The sequence below is a fragment of the Serpula lacrymans genome (assembly GCF_000218685.1).
Source record: "Serpula lacrymans var. lacrymans S7.9 unplaced genomic scaffold SERLAscaffold_1, whole genome shotgun sequence".
NCBI classification, from domain to species: Eukaryota; Fungi; Basidiomycota; class Agaricomycetes; order Boletales; family Serpulaceae; genus Serpula; species Serpula lacrymans.
Window position 1 is genome coordinate 4,466,558 of NW_006763290.1, and position 20,368 is coordinate 4,486,925.

At 42.2% G+C, this 20,368-nt stretch overlaps 3 protein-coding genes across 3 annotated transcripts; 1 reads left to right on the top strand and 2 right to left on the bottom strand.

Annotated features, from left to right (window-relative positions):
• Positions 1–1,525: 1,525 nt before the first annotated feature.
• On the bottom strand, positions 1,526–2,544 carry SERLADRAFT_455145 (uncharacterized protein; the record flags this gene model as incomplete). The annotated part of the gene is made up of 4 exons (XM_007312691.1): positions 1,526–1,781; positions 1,842–2,082; positions 2,132–2,355; positions 2,417–2,544. The coding sequence occupies 3 exons, from the start codon at positions 2,440–2,442 to the stop codon at positions 1,859–1,861; spliced, it is 474 nt and encodes a 157-aa protein (XP_007312753.1).
• Positions 2,545–6,558: 4,014 nt separating this feature from the next.
• On the top strand, positions 6,559–6,963 carry SERLADRAFT_432513 (uncharacterized protein; the record flags this gene model as incomplete). The annotated part of the gene is made up of 1 exon (XM_007312692.1): positions 6,559–6,963. One exon carries the CDS (start codon positions 6,559–6,561, stop codon positions 6,961–6,963), a length of 405 nt encoding a protein of 134 aa, XP_007312754.1.
• A 12,673-nt stretch (positions 6,964–19,636) lies between these two features.
• Positions 19,637–20,187, bottom strand: SERLADRAFT_432516 (uncharacterized protein; the record flags this gene model as incomplete). Its single annotated transcript, XM_007312693.1, has 2 exons — positions 19,637–19,972; positions 20,023–20,187. The coding sequence occupies 2 exons, from the start codon at positions 20,185–20,187 to the stop codon at positions 19,637–19,639; spliced, it is 501 nt and encodes a 166-aa protein (XP_007312755.1).
• Positions 20,188–20,368: the final 181 nt, after the last annotated feature.

A 20,368-nucleotide genomic window follows, 5' to 3' on the forward strand; every position in this document is an offset into this window, starting at 1 on the left:
AATGCAAAATCTGGGTTTGATGAGAGGGAATCACACAATGAGGGAAATGCAAGGACGTACGGCCAAAAAAAAAGACAAAGGATCAATGTCCGCTTGTGAATACAATTGGTATTAGTGCATGCTGACAGTGGCTGGTGGAATACCGTCAAGGGCTTGCCAAGTGTCTTCATCATGTATGCATTTTGTGGCTTTATAAAGTGGGGTAACAAAGCTTTCCAGCTGGCAAAAAGTCGGTTTGTGGATTTGTCAGGGAGAATGTGACATTTGGAGGGCTGTGGCTCACTAGATGGGCTGTAAAGATCAGGAATTGCAGTGTCATTGTTGTCAGAAAATAGGCTGTCACGCAAGGACTCTTCAGGGTGTGTTAATTCTTGATGAATGGCTCCACCTGTAGGATTGACTCCTGCAGGTTGCTGTGACTCTGGCTGTGTCTGACTTAAGAGTTGTTCCATCTTATCTAGCAACCGACACCGCTTTGCTTCCTTGCCCAGGATTTCAACTAGCACCTGCATTTTTCTTTTATCGTGAATTTTTCAGGGGCTGAAAAAATGATGCCCAAGTCCATAGCTATGTAGATGAAGAAAAGAAAAGAGAGAAAGAGCATGAGAATATCGACTTCACCTGAAGAGTACCATAGTATCAGTGCCAAGAGCCTATCTGTAGTAAGGCTCTCGACCAGTGTTGTGCAGAGGCTCAGCAACAACAAGGAGGATGCAGGGAGCCATTTGAGGAGGGAAATGTCTTTTTTTAGCTTCTAATTAGATTACAAGCACAGATGCTGGGTCTCACAGACCAGTTTTGCTCTACAAAGGAACCGGGTCTGTATGACTACTAACGAAAAGCAGGGTCTGAGGTGTATCACACCATTCTTTCTCTCCGGTGCAAGACTGTATATTACCACAAGTATGTACCCTCACAATATGATTTTGATGCCACCTTGGGACTTTTTCTGCATGAATCTTTCCTTTAGAAGGTCTTATTTGTCTTTGTGAACAAGCCCATAATAATTACAGTTATTATAGTTATTTTTTTAGGAACTAGGAGTAGTCAACTGACAAAACCGGATAAACCCGGTCTCTGCCGAAGCAGCCATTGTTCTCCATGGAGCATAGTCACCACTCCATGGAGTCACCATTGTTCTCCTAGGAGTCATTATACTGTAGCGAGTAGCACCTCCGACTATAAGTAGTAGGGGGCTTAGTATAGAAATACCTCAGTCGTTTCTATAGCCTCTTGGGCAGCGGCTGAGTTTCACATAGATTTATTATCAACACCTCAACTGTAATCAGAACAGATGAGGGAAATAGACAAAATAGTGAAGCAAGTATATAAGAAGGAAACAATGAAGTTTGAATACCACTTTGTATCGTAAACTTTTAGTCTATGATCCAACAATTTTTTGTTTTACAAGCGCTTACAAAAGCTATGGAAAAAAATTCCGATTTCGTTGATGAACAAGATCAGCAAAAGCAAACGACAAGAGAAAATAGAGCCACTATTCAATAAGTATGAAAAACCGGATGAGTAGCGGTTATCAAAGGTTAAGCGCAGTGCACGCTCGGTATGTTATTTCCATTCCTTCAACTGTACATTCAATGTGACTTGTCCTGTAGAATCAAACATTTGGTTAAGATTCAAATTCGCTGAACATCTATTTTGTATCGTATGAAGTCCAAGACTTCTGTGTTGTGCTTAGGAATGCCAGAGTTTTAAATACTGGAGTACGTATCGCCGTTCGCTATGTGCTTAATTACATGCTCCATCTCGAATTAACAAATTTCCTGTTGGAGGGAAGGGTATGGATACGAACCCATAAGTCCAAATGTAACGTACATGCTCACCCGGCAAAGTAAATAATTTACCCGACAAATCTCATCGCGTCCGCGTTGACAAAGTATTTAGCAACCTCCCCCACTTTGGTGGGGGGTGTTGTGGGGTCCGGTACAAGCATGAAAGTTTGAGAGAAAACTCGTGGTTGTCCGTCGAGAGATTTGTTGAGAATCGCGGTGGGATTGCCAGCAGGACCACGTCCATGGGTAACGTTCCCTGATATTGTCAGCAGAAGGGAAGGTGGTTGGCTGCCTATTCGGACGATTAGCGAGCCAGGCAAACAGAGAGGGGATGCACGAACCGGGTATGGGGTGACAATCGAATGACTGCACTTCATGCTTCGTGCTCGGCATGCCTTGTATAAGCTTCTCTATGCCATCCACACCTTGGAATGGCGTCCCATTCCACGTCAATGATGAGGTAGGCCTATAAAACTTGGGTAGGTCATTGACTCGCGTTATAGAGTCGTAGGTGGTATAGTATAACCGGGTAAAATGGTCTGCCGCTCTGGTTGCTATTTCTATGCTGATAGATATTTCTGAAAAGTCACGATAAAGTGAAGGCAGTATCATAACGGAGAGCGTACTCGTTGCGTGTAAATGGTGAGGCCATTGTAAGGTGTATAGGCGATGCTCAAGTGCTCAAGCTCGAGTTCAGGAAACCACCTCACTGCACATTGGGCCTCTGGGATCAGGAATTACTAACTTAGGTCCCGTTGTAACGGTCACACTCAGTAAAAAAGCTAAGTCGCATAGAGTCATGGATAGTCACAGGTAGTCATGGATAAGTCACACAAAGTCGAGGTATAGTCACACGCAGTCAAAGTCCAACAGTCACATGTAGTCACCATACAGTCATAGAATTAACAACAGCTCCGGGAACCTTGGAGATTTAGACTTGTACATAGTCACATATAGTTGTGTATAGTCCACTTATAGTCATACCATAGTCAAACTGTGGTGTGAAGTCAACTCCTCATCTAAATTCACCAAGTCTCAATGCTATTATGTTGAACTTACACTCAGCAAAGGTATTGGCATAAATTGAGCAAAATTAACATTTATATTACAATATTTGCACAAAATGATTTACCTACTACTCTTCGTTCTGTGTGCCTTCATTCTGTTTCTCAAGCTCTTCTTCAGTTAGCCACTCAAGCCCTGGATGTTTTCGAAGTACATATACCCTCCTATTGTAATACCAGATCCCAACAATGTCAACTATAGAAGAAATTGGAAGAACTTTGATATCTTTGGCCCATTTTCCTCTCCACACATTAAGAGTGCACTAAACATCCACAAGGGGATAATATACAACAAATTATTGTGTATTGCCATCAAGTCCTTCAATCTCATAGAATGCAAGCGCTTCACCAAAAAAAAGGGACCACACTTGCATCATTTCCTTCAAAGTAATGATGTGATCTTGAAGGAGGGTGTCCCTGTAGCTTACTCATCTGGGTGTTCAGGACATTTTTCTTGCTCACATGCATTTTTCCCTATCTTGTGACCAGCATATTTGGATTAAAGGGAATTTGTTTCCAGGACAGGATAGCCCCTATATGAATATAGAAACTTTGGCCAAGTTTATATTCACGTTTTCTGATTGGCACCTTGAAAAAGAATAGGGTTGTTTTCTTAGATCCTGGTTGAGTCTGCAACTCAGGAGGGCCTTCAAGACTTCTTTCTCATAGATAATATTAGCCAAATTTGCAAAAGGTGCTTTTTTGGAACAGATCTTGTGCCCAAATTCTCCAATAGTCCTTTCCACAGTAGCTTGAGAGCTAAGGCAAAGTGATACATACCACTTAATATGAACAGGAACATGGATCAACTGGAAGATACACAATTGGAATCTTGAAATCTTCTCAGGATGTATTCCAACATAATTTTTTTCTAAATCAGTCAAGAATACTTTAATGAGCTGATGGAGATCGGTCAAGTCTTTGGTGCTCCTTGCTTTGATAGTCATGGAAAATTCAATTATAGCCATAAGATGGGAGAAGTTCTGAAGCACTGAGGAATTTATCCCTAGCTCAATGCCAATTGGTATTATGTATCAGTATAACAGTGCCATCTACTCATAGACTTTATATTGACCTTGTCTTTTTAAGTGGGGATCTTGAACTGGGCCACAGAAATAGGGTGGCAGTGTTGACATTCCTGAAGCAACTAGTTTACCAAACATTTCAGCCTTCTGTATGTTGAGGTGGATGAGTTCAGACTGTGAACTGTGGATTGTCCACAAACCCCATATAAATGCAACAATATTTTCAAAAACAGATGGAAAGGATCAATTGGGAAAACTGAAGGGTGAATAAATGCCAGGCTTGCTGCTGCTAGAGGCATGCAAGAAATCCCTGTCTCCCTTGTAATTTTAGCACAAAGATTTTTAACTGTGGTAGCATCAAGTTTGTTGATTGTAGCCCAATAATGTTCTTCTGTTTGTATTGGCAGATTATACAGGTTATATATGGGATGATCACTGTTGTATTTATTGTTTTCTGGTGGTGACAATGGGTAGAACTAAGCCTTGGCACCTTTTTCAAGACTGGATCTTGCCCCTTTGACCAAAACAAATCTATCACCATAATTTGCAGTATGTCCTGCCATCCCATTTAACTTTGCTGAGCCTAGCATATCTCCCAGAATCATAGTCATGTACATGCAATTTATGAAATAGGAAAAATCTATAGCATCCCACATCTATATACCTTGACTACATTGTGCTGCATCCTGGAAAAGGGGATATATAAATGACTCAATATTTCCTGGACTGTGGGGTCCTGGAATGGCCATGGTTAATATAATATTGTTGGAATGGTACCTCATTTCTGGAGGTATGTTGAGCAATATCAGAATCAATATCCAAGTATCAGACTGCTTCGTCATTGTAAGCTGGGCCCCATCTGTGGATAATGTAAAGGCAATGTCACACTCATCCTGAAATAATCCCATGTCCTTATAATGGTGTTCATGAACACTCCCACTGGGGAAATCAGAATATCTTGCCTGAGCCTGAGTCCCAGAACATTGTAAGCCAACTGCAAGTAACTTCAATGTTTCTTGTAAACATCTATCCCTGTATTGCAGGAGTTTGGATGTTTGCTTATTTGCAAACATTGCTTGGATAATTGGAATGAAAGATACATATAGCATTTGTGCTCTGGGCATATTTTTAGATCCAGCAACTTGCGACTTTCCCCACATGTTACACTACACAATTTTCGGACCTTCAAATTTCATTCTCCTCTTTAACTTTCTTCTATAGTTTTCACACACTGTGCCATGAGGCACTTTCCATTTTGTTCATCTCGCGCTGCACTGTGTTTCTTTATTTTTAGCTGCAAGTATCTTACGCAGTGGAGCTGGTCACACGGGCTGTGCCCCATGACATCATTAGCCACTGCCTTCATCTACTGTACAGTACAGATGTACAAACAACCTGTAGTAGTATATATACCCCAATCAATCAAGGAGACTCCTCAGCGAGTCCTCCTGTTGTTCACCCACAACAAACTCGGTCCTTACTCCCCTCACTTTTTTATAGTTTTGTCTGAGTTGTGTGCCAGAGTATACAAACTCTAGGTCGTTACATTAGGACTTGCTCTCTCTACTCTCTCGCACTTTGTGCAAACACGGTCCCCAGGGTTAAGGGGTTATTATTTTGGAATATCCTGTATAGCAGAAGGGTGCGCTCCTAGTGATGGCCCTGTAGTGCTCAAGGAGAAAAGTCAATTATCTACACACAGCCCCCAGTGTTAAGGGGAGTACTTTAGCTCAGCAGTTGGTGTAGAACCACTGTTGATTAGTTTTAGAATAGAAAACTTCTTCTTCACATTCCTTTGACCAGGCCGGGCACTTGCCTCTGCCAGTCTGGAGAAGGGTTGACAGCTTAACAAGCGGACCACCACCTGACAACCATTTGGACCAGGGTTTATTACATTTATTTTTTATATACATTTTCAAATACTATAGTATGGGTAGTTGGAGATTGAGATCCGATACTCAGCTGGGAAGAGGTAGACCTGCAGACAGCAAGCGGGGACCCCCAGTTACGTTTTTTTATGTTTACAAAGAGAACAAGTCAACATGTTGTTGCAAACCACCCAACCCAATGTCAACACCTTGTTGCACAATATTCAGGCACAGGTTTTGGCATTGACCACACAGCTCGCTGAGCTTCAGGCAAACCCCCCTGAAGCGGTTGAGTGAAAATTCAACAAGAAAGTCGAGATTGTTGCTGACCCCGGCACTTTCAAAGGAGACCCGGTATGATTTGCCAAGTGGTGGATCAAGCTTCAAATTTGGATCAAGGCAAACTGGGATGCGTTCACCGATGATTTTGAGATAGCAACAGCTGTGCTATCAAGATTAAAAGAACCTGTGGTGGGTTGATACACCCAAGTACGACTCCAGGAGTGCTATACCGCTGGTCACTGGCCTACCTGGGACGAGTTAAAAGTTAAAATTGAAAAATATTTCAAACCACAAGCTGAGCGTGACTAGGCGCGCCAGCAAATAAGTACTTCAAGCAAGGAAACATGAGGACAAATGACTTTGTTACTCGGTTCCTGGCCTACAAAATGAACATGTGGTGGAGCTGTTGGAGCACAATGTGCCACCAGCCATTGCACAACAGCTTTACATACAAGATATGCAGAGCAAGAACCTTTCAGCAGCTACTGAAAAGGTTTGAAAGATTAGTAGGGCCATAAAGCTCTACAAAATGCAATTCAGTGGCGGATCCACCACCAAAAACAACTATTCCCAGAGGAGCCCTGGGTTATCAAACCAACATAATCATTCTCAAGGGTTCAAGCTGTTCGGGCTGCAACCAGGGCAGGGAGCCCCTATGGATATCAGCATGGTCCAAAGTGAACAAATGCGCAGATTCAAGGGGAACTGCTACAATTGCAGCCAAGAGGGACACATGTCCCAAGATTGCAGAAACGGGGTGCAGACTGCTCACCAAAAAAATAACCAAGGGTGCCAGGCGCGCCAATTAGAAGCAGAGAAACCAGATGATTGGCTCACTACTCTGGCCGGTCATTCGTATGACGAAATCCGAGCTTTCTTCTATGACCAACAGGTCAACAAGATGAAAGCCCAGGGAAAAGAATTTGGAGCTTAGGTCACATGGGTGCCTTCACTCCTCGAAGAAATGAAGTAAACCACAACAAGATGGCCCCTGCTCCGGGGTGTTGCACGAGCAATAAAGGAAAGGGGGTGGCTCTCACATTTGTAAATATTTTTTTTAATTTGCTATCTGAAGTATGTACTTGTATGAAGAATTGTAACTGTAATATTTATGATACTACCGCTGCACCACCGTCTCCTCTGGAGTGTGGCCCCGGCAAGACAAACACTAGGGTGCTTGATTCTGGTAAAAATAAAAATAAAAATATAGAAAATTATAAAATAGAAAAACATGTTTCTCTTGATATTTCTTCTTCTTCTTCTTTGGAGCCATTTTCCACAGAAATCCCAAGGCATGTGTTAATGCGCACATATTTATTCCAAAAAAAGATCCATTTAGATGTTGGTGTGGAAAACCTTGCCCGGAGCACAGTACACCCAACCAGCGCACTGCTTGATTCATGCACTAACGGCATCTTCATAGATCAGGTTTGGGCGGAGCAAATTGGGCTCCCCCTTGTAAAATTAGATGTATCTATACCCGTCTATAATGTTGATGGTACACTTAACGCAGGTGGCTGCATTATGCACAAATGTTTTTTTGTTGTCGAGTACCAAGGACACAGAGAACGAGTCACCGCCAAAGCTACCCAACTAGGGAAGATTAATTTAATCTTGGGCTGGACCTGGCTATTTAAACACAATCCTGAGATTGACTGGCAGACAGGGGTTGTCACATTGTCACATTGCCCTCAGGAGTGTAAAAACTTGGGTAAACCATATCACGTCCGTCAAACTGAGCGCCTTGAAAAGATAGATGCTGGTCACGTTTATGGACTCAGATCTTTGGAAAAGATTGACAACAACAATGAGTACCATGACTTCTGGAAAGTCTTTTCAAAACATAAGTCAGAGCACTTCCCAGAGGCTAAGCCTTGGGACCATGCAATAGATTTGAAGGACACGTTCAAACCAAAAAAGGGACACATGATTCCCTTCTCTGCTCCAGAAAGAGATGAGGTTTCAAGTTTCATAGACAAACAGCTTAGGAAGGGTTACATCAGACCTTCCAAAAGCCCTATAACATCCCCGGTGTTCTTCATTCCTAAAAAGGATGATAAGAAGCGCATGATTATGGACTATTGTTACTTGAATGAGTACACAGTTAAAAACACGTATCCACTGCCTTTAATCAGTCAGCTAGTGGACAAGTTGGCTGGTGCCAAGATCTTAACAAAGATGGATCTCAGATGGGGGTACAATAATGTACGTATCAAGGAAGAAGATGCTTGGAAGGCCACGTTCACGTGCTACCGAGGATCCTTTGAGCCCCTCATTATGTTCTTTGGGTTGACCAATTCACCGGCGGCCTTCCAGAGCATGATGAACAAGATCTTTGCGGATATGGAAAACTGTGTCGTCATTTACATTGCCAATTTATTAATATTTACAAAGTTGGACAATGTGAAGGAAGTAGACTTCCTCGGTATGATAATTGGCCAGAACAGAATCAGGATGGATCCTGAGAAAGTTCAAGCTATATTGGATTGGCCTGAACCTACTTGCATTAAAGGAGTTAGGGCCTTCCTTGTCTTAGGCAATTTCTACCAAAAGTTTGTTGAAAACTTTGCAAAGATAATGAGACTATTGAACAATCTCACTAAAAAGGACATTGTTTGGCACTGGGGCGCCAAAGAACAAGAAGCTTTTGATAAGCTTAAACAGGCATTTACAACAGCGCCCATATTAGCATTTCCAGAATTAGACAATCAGTTCCGGCTAGAAACCAACTTTTCTGATTTTGCTACTGGGGCTGTTTTATCAATCAAATGCCCTGATGATCTTTGGAGGCCTTATGCCTATTTATTGCATAGTTTATCGCCTACAGAGCGCAACTATCAAATTTACAACAAGGAGATGCTGGCCATCAATAGAGCTTTAGAGCACTGGTGGCACTACTTAGAAGGTGCTAGGCACCAATTTGAAATTTGGACTGATCTTAAGAATCTGGAGTATTTTATGACAGCCCGAGACTTGAACCAAAGACAGGCCCGCTATGTGGTGTCCTTGTCAAGGTTAAATTATAAGTTAATTCATAAGCCTGGAACTTCTATGGGGAAAGCAGACACTTTATCTAGAAGAGAAGATCATGCCAATGACATCAAAGATGACAACAAAGGTGTCATCCTGATAGATCAATCCAGGGTCACCAATGTTTGAATTGGGCAGGATTCTGAACTTCTAGAAGTCTTCAAGAAAGACATCTCCTCAGAAGAGAATGTGCACCTTGATGGCAATGAACACTATTTATGGGAAGACAGGCTCTTCCATTTTAAAGACAAAATCTATGTGCCTGAGTCCGCAAGGATCAAGGCAATAGACAGACGTCACAACACTCCAGTGGCTGGGCACCCTGGGTGGCAATGGAGTTGATCTCCAGAAACTATGTGTGGCCTGGCATGGTCAAAGATGTACAGGAATATGTAAAATCCTGTCTGGGCTGTGCCATGGCAAAGAACTCGCATCAACCGCCTACCGGTAAACTTATGCCAAATCTGATACCAGCTGGTCCCCGGCAGGACATATCGGTTGATTTCACGACAGATCTACCCAAATCAAATGGGTATGATTCAGTAATGGTGGTAGTAGATTGCTTCTGAAGTGGTATTCATTCCCACCAACAAAACTATTACTGCCACTGGTACAGCAGATTTATTTAAAGATTTTGTATGGTCTACCCACAGATTACCAGAAACGGTTATCTCCGATAGGGGCCCCCAATTTGCTAGTGAATTTACAAAAGAATTATGCCAAATGCTGGGCATCAAACCTAAACTATCAATGGTGTTCCACCCGCAAACCGATGGACAAACGGAGAGGCTCAATCAGGAATTGAAGCAATACCTCCATATATTTATTAATGATGGGCAGACAGATTAGGCTAAGTGGCTAAAGATAGCCCAGTTCTTATATAATATCAAACAGTCATCAGCTACAGGGAAAGCACCATTTGAGGTTACAAGGTCATACCTCCCCAGAATGGGTGTGGAACCTGGCAAAAGCAAGAACGAGGCTGCTAGGAACATGGCCAAAGACATGAAATCTGTCTTAGATGAAACGTGCAAGGCGCTATTCAAAACTGCAGAGTAGATGAGAGACAGGGCAGAGCGTAGACGCTCTAAGGCCCCTGACTACAAGGTCTGCAAGTCTGCAACCTGGTTCTGGTTAGACACTGACCACTTAAAGTTAAAAGACCTGCAGTCTAGAAAACTGACCAAAAAGTGGATTGGCCCTTACCGAAGTCAAATCCAATGCAGTGGAGCTGGAACTCCCAAAACGAATGAGGGTAGTACCCACGGTCAACATAAGCCATGTGAAACCCTACAAAGGGCCGCTGCCAGAACAGTGCGTAGAACGGCCTGGACCGGTTGTAGTCACCCAGGAAGGTGAAGAAGAGTTCAAAGTTGAACGAGTGGTGGATGCACACTTGAAGCGTGGAAAATTAGAGTTCCTAGTCCTATGGAAGGGCTATGGAGATAAAGACAGAACAATGTGTTAGTTTTGGTGATTCTGCACCTAGTTGTGCTATCTATTTTCCCTTCTTTCTAAATCACTTTCCTCTTTATTCTTTTTGCTCTATTGTTCAGTATTCACTGAGCATTCTATAATTTCGCCTTTGTGGCTGATTTGTTTACCTTTGTTTACAAAACTTCGGACTAGTATTGCAGAGTCCAGGATTCCTATTCTTTAGTTACTCATACTGGACTCTAGGTACTGTACACATTCTGTACTCTCTGATAATAAAGTTACTCATACTGGACTCTAGTTCTGTCCCTGTTAGCTCTCAGAAAGTGGCTAGACACTTCCCAGAAGTTCTCAATTGAACACAATGGAACCAGAAGCCCATCTGAACAATTCCTGCAATGCTGTTCAATAATTTTATTCTAAGAATCCCTCGGCTCCTAGGAAGCTTAGAGGCATGTATTCAACTCTTTTTAATTCCCTTTTTCAACCTATGCCCAAATATTGAACTACTACCTCCGGTACTTGGTCTAGCCTGGAAGTCGAGCCTTAGAAGGGGGGTAGTGTTACAATACACAATTTTTGGACCTTTGAATTTCATTCTACACTTTAACTTTCTTTTGTAGTTTTCACACACTGTACCATGCAGCACTTTCCATTCTGTTCACACTCCACTTTCTCGCGCTGCACTGCTTTCCTTTATTCTTAGCTACAAGTCTCTTATGCAGTGGAGATAGTCACATGGGCTGTGCCCCATGACATCATCAGCCACTGCCTTCATCAACTGTATAGTACAGATGTACAAACCACCTATAGTAGTATATATACCCCAATAGATCAAGGAGACTCCTCAGCGAGTCCTCCTGTTGTATCCTCACAACTAACTTGTTGAAGCCTAAAGGGTAACCATTCCCTCATCATCATCTCTATAGTAACTAACTCTTGGTTGTTACAGGCACCATGATTACTCCCAATGAATGCTCTGCCATCCAAGCCAGCACCCGTCCCGCTCAATGTAAGCTTGAGCAGCTACCCCTGCCAAAGTGCCAATTCTCAAAAGAGGCATTAAGCGAGGTCAAGCATCTCAAAAACGGCAAAAAAACAATGACCAGTGACCAGTATTATTTCAGAGGGCACCCACTCAGACATTGGGATGACAGTGAATCACTCTCATCTGCAGGCATTAATGCCTCAATCTACTACAGGCCAATCTTTCTTCTAATTCAATTTAGTATGCTAATGTCTATGCTTCAGTGCCTGTTCAAAAGTCACTGGCTCCTCCGTCTTTTTTGTCTATTGCTTCGGATATTGGATCCAAAAGGTACAACATAGGATTTATAGAAGTCAATTCCTCTATATCCAATTTGAAAGGTACTTTTTCTCCATTTTTTTCATTCAAATTTAGACCTGAAGCATTCTAGGTATCATCTCTTGCAATTTCAGCTCATTCTCCTCTGGCATTGATCTTCTCGACACCATGGATTTATCCCCTGACTTCTCCCCCGGCCTTCTTTCCCCCCCTGTGCTCAAATTCATTGAGCGTATTGAGCGTGCTGATCTACACTCCTCCAACTTTGATGAAGTCAACCATGGTATCTCTTGGGGCACCATCAGTTTACCTCCGGCTCTATAACCTCTTTAGCTCTACTGACATCCTGGGATACAATAGGTAACTGCAAGACAGCTAGGCGTCTAATTGCTGCAGCTGTAAAGACGTGTCAAATTGCAAGACACATATGCTTTCAGGACAAGATTCTTTCTTCAACATTTCTTGCAGATAATTATCTGAGCAACATTCTCAACCTTCTGTAAGCAGCCTGGAAGATGGCCAGAGGGGTAAGTACTTGGTTTTCTCAAAATATCCATCATCTTTTCAATAAATCTATAGCCAATATCTAAGGGTAAGGCCTCGTCTGATTTATCCTTGTCCTCTACTCTTCATGGGACTGCATCAATCATCTCATCCATCACTTCAGCCTCTATGGCACCTCCCTTGTCTGTTTCCACCGTCTCAGCTCTCACTGTACTCGCATTGGTGGCTGCCTCTGCCCCGCCTGTCTCACAAATCACAGTTGGTGATTCTGATTCACCCAACGAGGAAGAGCATTGTGTAGAATTCCAGGTAAGTGTGTTATATCTGTCAGTGAAAAACCAACTCATACTCAATTCACAGACCTTGAAGAAAGACGAGCTGATTGAGTGGATCAAGACCAGTGGGGTCACCATCTCCAACTTAAAATGAAGGAATAAAAAAGGTATTGATTGATTTTTTTTACCACTCTAACTATCTGATATGATTTTGTAGATCTTGTAATGACTATACTGGCCTTACCCTCCGAGAAACAGCCCTCCAAGAGGGAAATTAATTCATTTTTTATCTAATGTCAGTCTCATATTTGTTTTTTTTATCACACAACTAACTTGTATTACTATTACAGCGGAAGGGGAAGAAAAATTTGCCCACAGCCGAGAAATGATTGAAGACAAAATTTGAATCCGCTCGCACAACATGAACATATTTTTTTTTGGTCGTTATACAGTAGAGGTTTTCTCTTGTCGCTCTCCTATGATTTTTTGTGTGCTTTCCTTATGCTTTCTTATGTTTTTGTATGCTTTATATGTACTTTGTATGATTGAGACTATTTGACTGCAATGTGACTAAGCTATTATTTGCAACAACTGGCAATTGAGACTACACTAGACTACAGAGTCACTTGACCTTGCTGGACTCTTGCTTGACTTTGTAGGACTCTTGTCGGACTATGTTCTCCCTTATCCTGGACTGAGAAACACAACTGTATCAAACTAAAATTGACTATTTCCTGCAGATTTTAGTCACAGTTCTTGCAAGTCGGACTGCCGCTGGACTATATGTGACTGTATGTGACTAACCATTATTACTGAGGGTCACACATACAGTGGCATTTGTGTGACACCAAAAACCTTACACCTGACACATCACAGTGAGGAGCATTTTGACGTTCTAAAATGTTATCCAAAACTGCATATAAAATATATAGTTTTACGTTAACATTTTGATTGTCTGAAATTTAAGATTTCGCTTAGGCCCAAAATTGTAATTGAAGTAGTATATTTTATTGTACATTTAACTCTTTCAAAAGGCATATATATATATATATATTATATTGAAAAATAGACACCTATTATTACAAATTTCACTCAAGGTTTGAGTGAGTCCCAAAATTTACTGTGTAGGGTGCACAAAAAGTCGGTGTGAATATGATATTTCATCCCCCACGTCTAAAAGTTATAAGTATGAAATTCCGGTTATCATTTTGGTAGCGCCTGTAATATGACATTTTGAGTGCTATCAAAAGGCATCGCCCACCCATCAGCCCCTGATCGCCCCTTCCTTACCCAGTGGTCGCCCAAGCAATGCCCCCTCTTTCCATGCCTTAGATACGGTGTCACCATATCATATATTCTGTTATATAATACCTGTACATCAATAGCATTAACTACTTGTGACATAATTGTTAACATTTTTAGAAAGGTCTCCCTGAGTGAATCATCTGAGACATCCAGTAATTGTGATGCCCATCTGTCGGGGTGGTACTTCCTCTGCACATCCTTCAATAGTAGTTTGAAGTCTCCCGGAACCAAGGATCTTGCCTGGGTGAAAAAAGCCTCAACATTTTCCCAATTGGCATCATGGGGTGTTGTAACATTCTGGGAGTATAGGCCAAGGTACCTCCATAGCTGAGGGAGGGACCTTAGATGTATTAAAGAAGTTCCACACTGCAATGAACCATCAAATAGCATGGGCATCATCCCATTGTCCATCCATATTCTCATGTAATACCTGCTGCTTCTTCGGTTCAAATTCTTGTTTCTTATGTTCTTCTTCCTGCTTTAGATGCTGTTTTTTTTAATTTGTCCTCTGGTATTTCTGCTTCTGCCACTCCCAAACTGACTTTGCCTCAAGCTCTGCTTGTGCAGCAAATGCTTCCTCTATGACTTTTGTATCATCAAACTTCCCTTAGTTAACTTCCATGTGTTCCCATCACAATTTTTGGACTTCTTTCAACCACTGACATCATTTGAAAACACCTCGAGCCAATCTCCCAGCTATGTCATTGGGGATATGTTGCAGGTTCATTTGTAGCCCAGCTGAGGGGAAACCACCTTCCTTGGACTCATGTACTTCTCTGGGATTATATAGCTGCTATCTATCTCAGATGTTATAGAATTTTGAGTTTACTAAATTGGGTGAAGTGTGAACCAAAAAAAACAAGCTTACATGTTTGTTTGGGAACACTGGCTTGAGATGCACCAGGAAGACTACTGGCATCATTATTGCCACACACACCTGCTTCAATATCTTTGTCAACTGACATGGCACTGCCTGTACCCAGCGTTGCGGAAGATTTCTCTTGTAGGTAGTCCGATGGAATGATTGTTAAAATTTGGGGTGCCGGATAGACATGGCATTTATACGCCGGATCCAATTTATGTATATCCCACTCATCCATCATACAATATAAGAGCTCCCTAGAGATGTGGTCAGAAATGGAGAGCGCTCAATGGAAAGAGTACCTACCCATTGAGATTAACCAGCCGAGGCCAGAGCCATTTGTCATTTACCTCAGGTTCCAATATTGCTTTTGGAACATATTGCCACGTTAAATCTCCAGAAGGGAAGACCTCAAGAATCCTTCTGTGAGTAATATTACAGCCCTGGGATGTGACATGGTTGTTGTTGGTGGTGAAGTTGTTGTAATTTACAAACACGAGCCTAGAGGCTGGATGCCGCAGTAAGCATGATGACTGCAACGGGTCAATGACGCCAGGTAAAGAGCCGCTAAGGAGTCAAAGGTTAACTTGTGAACACATAATTGAGCAATATGAGGTGTAGAAACACCCCAGATTGCATCAGCCAGCTGAATGAATGAGACTGAGTGCACTGCACTGGCCTTACTAGAAAATAAAATGAGTGTGAGGTGGGAACAACAAATTTTGATATGCAGCAACAGAACAGGAGATCAAAAGGAACTTGAAAGAGTGGGCCATGTACCAAAGTTTATACTACCTGAAAACAAAAGCTCAATGTTAATGTGCTGCCCATCAAGCGGCAGAATGAGTAATGCTGTATGCATTACCTAACTGACGACAGAATGGAGCTGGAGATATCCTTTACCCCTTATTTGGAACACAAAAAGCTCGCACATCAGCAGGCAAGATCCAACCAAACCTAGTAAATGTGTTTGATGTGAGCCAAATTATTCATCAATTATTCTTATTGGGCTTACTTACATAGTTGCTCCATTGCTACAAAGAGAGTTCATTATTGAAAACAGTTAACACAACAGATTTTGATGCAAAAAACACAACTAATAGTTATACATGTACAAGCTATTACACAGCTGACATAAATACATGCACTGTTGTAAAGAATTACTTAGGGGAAAGCTAGATAGTAAGGTAGGTAGACTTACAGTAATAATCTAGAACCACAATGACACAATTTCACCAACAGTTTTGTTACTGTGCTAGAGGAACTTGGGAGTTTTCTTGTTCATAACCATACCCACTTTCCACATCTTCCCACTCCTCAACTCAGCGGTATTGTGGTAGATATATTCTAAGCATTTATGAAACCATTTCTCAGCAGAGCCCAACCAAAAACCAGTATCGAGGCCCCCACCCATAAACACTGGATTCTTTGGTCACTATAATGATTGAGACATTTGAGGTCCATGTCCAGTGTAGACATTGTAAACCCCTGAAATGAGATCCAGCTCTTCCTGAGAGAGACAATCATCAATGAAAAAATGCCCGTCTATAGTCTGAAATATTTTCTTTGGTTCTTAGGCATCACTTGAAGGTCCTGATAAGACAGCTTCTGGGGAAAGGACATCTATAGCCAGATACCATACAATCCCACCTTGCAGTAAAGCAACAGGTCCACAAGTTCTGAGCAGAAGCTTGTTGCAGGCATCCTGATAACAACTATAGTAAATGACATCAGGTTAACCTTCCCTTTGATACCCCAGAGTAACGCAATGAGGTGGGACAACACTGGGCGGTGTTTCCACTTGCAGAAGAGTTTTAAACGGTATAGCCATTGATACAAGCTGTAAAGCAACATTTTCCAAAATAGGCCCAAATCCTCGCCGTATACATTCTATTATAGATGAAGACCTGCTCAGACAAATTTTGCATTTTGGGCTTGTTGCTAAGTCGAGAGAGCTGAGTAAATAGCAGTCTTGCAAATTGTCTTTGAAGCAAATGGTGGTGATTTGAAAAGGAAAGTGTGTCCTTGAATGTAGTTCAGAGAAGAACTGCTCATGTCCCAGACAGGTGACAGTGCACCTCTAGCCCTTTCATATTGACCAAGAGATAGAAAAGCAGATGTGAAGTAGCAAGCAGAGGAGGACCAGCAGGGGAGCTGTGCATCTGAGCCAATATCTCCCAGTATTCCTTTGATGTCTTTCCATTTAATGAGCTCAATTGTGTGACACTTGCCAACTGAGAATATATCTTCTGGTACAAAACCGTAACAAAATTGCATGATATCCTCTGCTGAAGGTACAGTGCACTGAGACACAACCAGATATTCTTGAGCCAAGGACAAGTCAACTCGTAAGGAAGAGGTGATCTGCTCACAAAATTTGGGTGGCATTGGGGCTTGTCCTTTGATTTCCTTGTGATTGCCTTCTCCTGACAACATGTTATCTTGCCCTGCATCCACAACAAAGGTCGTGACATATATCCCAGCAGTGGGAGAAACTGTTGTAATATTTGGGCTGATTTGGAATTGACAACTAACATTGACGGACAACGTCAAATGGCATATGTCTTTGCACCCAGTAAATTGCACCATCATTCTCAACACTCCACGTATAAACACAACACTCCCGTGTCTCTGGCATTGGGAAACTAGATATTAAGATGAAGACGCTGATGGCGACTGGATTCACGAGCGCAAATCACAGTGTTTTTATCATCTCTTCGGGCCATAAAATTTCTCTAATGCTCTCCAGGCCTCTGTTTGCTTCCTTTTTCTACTTGATATTTAGTGTATTGTTATAGTTGTACAAGCCAGCGAGCTGGTCACAGTAGGCAGTGTACATAGACTCCATCTTGTGCTGCATTTGTTTCAGCCATTCTTGCTTGATCCGCTCCTTATCTGCCTTTACTGTGTTCACAGCTCACAATGAAGGGTAGTATTTCAGGATAGGGGCCATCATAGTTGAGGGTTGTATTTGGCTCTGCCCATATATTCTATAATAAAACCATACAGGAACATTGGCTCATATTGTACAGGATACTATTTCAATCCAATCATAGGGTTGTGAAGCGTGTATGAACACCCCGCATTATTTTGTCGACTGGGAAAAGTCACCAACAACTAAGGATCATAGATTTTTAACTCATTCTGGATGAACTTCGCAAGAGTCTTGCAGTACACAAGCCCAAGGTGGGTGAGGATCTTCCAAATGCTTGCCTTGGATGCTTTAGCTTCACTCTGGTGCCCCTTGAGGTATCCGAAGTTTTTAGGAGAGAGGTATGTCTTGCAGTCAAGAGGCCAAAAAATTGGCTGTAATTGCTCGAGAGAACACATCATGAGAGTGATACTATCTTCAAGCCTTGCCCATGACATGTGTACTTTCTTTTCAAGATAATAGAGGCCGTCAATTTTTTTGACCATAATTTTGGAGGCAAGTTTCAAGCAACCAATGAGTGGGCCATCAAATTTGATTTCCAGTGGTGTAAAACCAATGTAGGAGCAGGCGGCAGAAGCCCAACATGGACATGGAACAAGGGCTTCACGAGGGTGCATGCTAGCACAAAGGACATCATCCGGAGATGGAAAGATGCATAAACGCAAAGAGTCTTATCCAGATGAATGAAGGAGTGGTCTGTTGACTGCGCCATTTGTATGTAGTACAATGGGGATGATTTTTAGTTTATGAAGTGATAAAGGACCTTGTCCTGTTCTTGGGAGGGGCTTTCAGGTATTCTTCCTCTCTAAAACATCTGTGGTGTATAAACACCGCAGACGCAGAGGATCAATCAGTGGTGGTGGTCCAGAATGAAGTAACTTGAAAGCTGGTGGCAGATGAAGACGTGCAAATCATTTGTCATGTGTGATGACCAAATATGGGAAAGGCCTGTTGCGTGACTGTGACCATGACATGTCCGAGTCCCCATCGCCCAATCATTTCCCACTGCATCTCTATCATGTTATCGCACAATGCAACTAGGGGGTTTCTACCTCCCAGTCATACATTCTTTGTGGACAATAAACCTAGGCCCAGGACCACTGCAATCTCAAATTGGAGAGTGCTACCCATGTCAATTATCTGAGCTATCACAGGGCAGCTGTTTGTTGTGTGCTAGGTCATCTGGGGTGCTCCTACCTCCCAAATGCTGCTGCTATGGCTCATTTTTGCCATTGTCCAGTTATTTCACGTGAGTTGACACCCTTGTTACTTCTAAGTGATAGTAGGGGGGCCTTACATTCAACCATAAGGATATTTCACAGCACCATAGTATATACATCTATGTACAAGTTACAACCTGCGTACTAACCTTGAACCATCTGAACTGTTCCCTCAATACCCGCAGAGTCAGTTTGCGATAGCTGGCGCTTTGATTATCCAGCCAATCCTTGTCGTAAAGTACCTTGGGAAGGCTACAAGCTGGATTGCATTTTGTTAGCGGATTCTTGTTGCTCCGCCTTTGTTTGGCCGGCTTGAAACCTCACTGCAAGTAAATGTTGTCATCTTGCAATATTGTCTTATCAATAATTCCAAGCTCTTTCTTGATGTTCCTTTGCCAAAACATCACCTTCACCCTATATATTTTTTCCACCATTCCCTCATCATCACTCTCCACATTGCTCTCTTCTGAGCTCATACTGTCCTCTCCCAGACAATCAATCATGTCTTGCAGCCATTTTCATATTATAGTGTCTAGTGCACCACTATGCTTCTTGGTTTTGATAACCATCTCCAGTGTTTGTTTTGGACGTTTAAATTTCTATGAGATCTCAGTCAACAGTTCCCAAGAGCAAATAACGGGCTTACATTACTTCATCTTTCCCTTTGTCTTGCTTAGTTCAACCTATCATCCTATTGTGTAATCAACTCTTCTCAACTTCCTGCCATGTTTCTACTTCATCATCTGAATTGACTTGCTGCTTTCCAGTACAATTTAACCCTATTAAATTCATCAATAATTAAATCTTCTAAATAGCTGTCTGGAGCTTCTGGTAGATGCCATTTGTTTTTTGCTTGCTTCAGGTATTTGAGAAGATATTGGAATATCTTCTTGTTCCACTCAAAACCCACGTCTCCCCTCATATTGAAGTGTATGTCTTCTCTGTTGGGCCCAGTAGCATTTTCATCACCTCTGTTATACACAAGTACATTGCTTCTGACTGCAGAATTGTGTATAGCAAATTCTTCGTCCTGGCCAACATCAAACTTGGACTTGAACAAGCGCCGCATCAGCCTCTATTTTATTGTAAGCTTCGTCCTAGGTTGTGTTGTGTTCACTGACTGACCATATATTGTATATGTAGCGCCTTGCTATTTTGGAACTGTTGGATTTCTGCCGCTTTCTGTTTCTGTTGGCGGTGTGGAGAGCCACTCTGATTTTGTAGGCTCTGTGCACTCTGTGCAAGAGAGGCCAGAGCGGGGAAGGCCCAACACATTGCCGCTTCCATCATACTGATGAACCTTGCATCATCCCCTTTGTCCTTTGGAATTGACTCTCCTTGTCTGGGAGACTATGAAGGCCCTGTATTGGCATCAAGCCCCGGATGTGACGACACCAACAAGACACAGTCTTGGGGCACTGGAGCACAATGAAAACAACACTCAAAAGAAGAGGAAGAGGTGGGAGTGGTT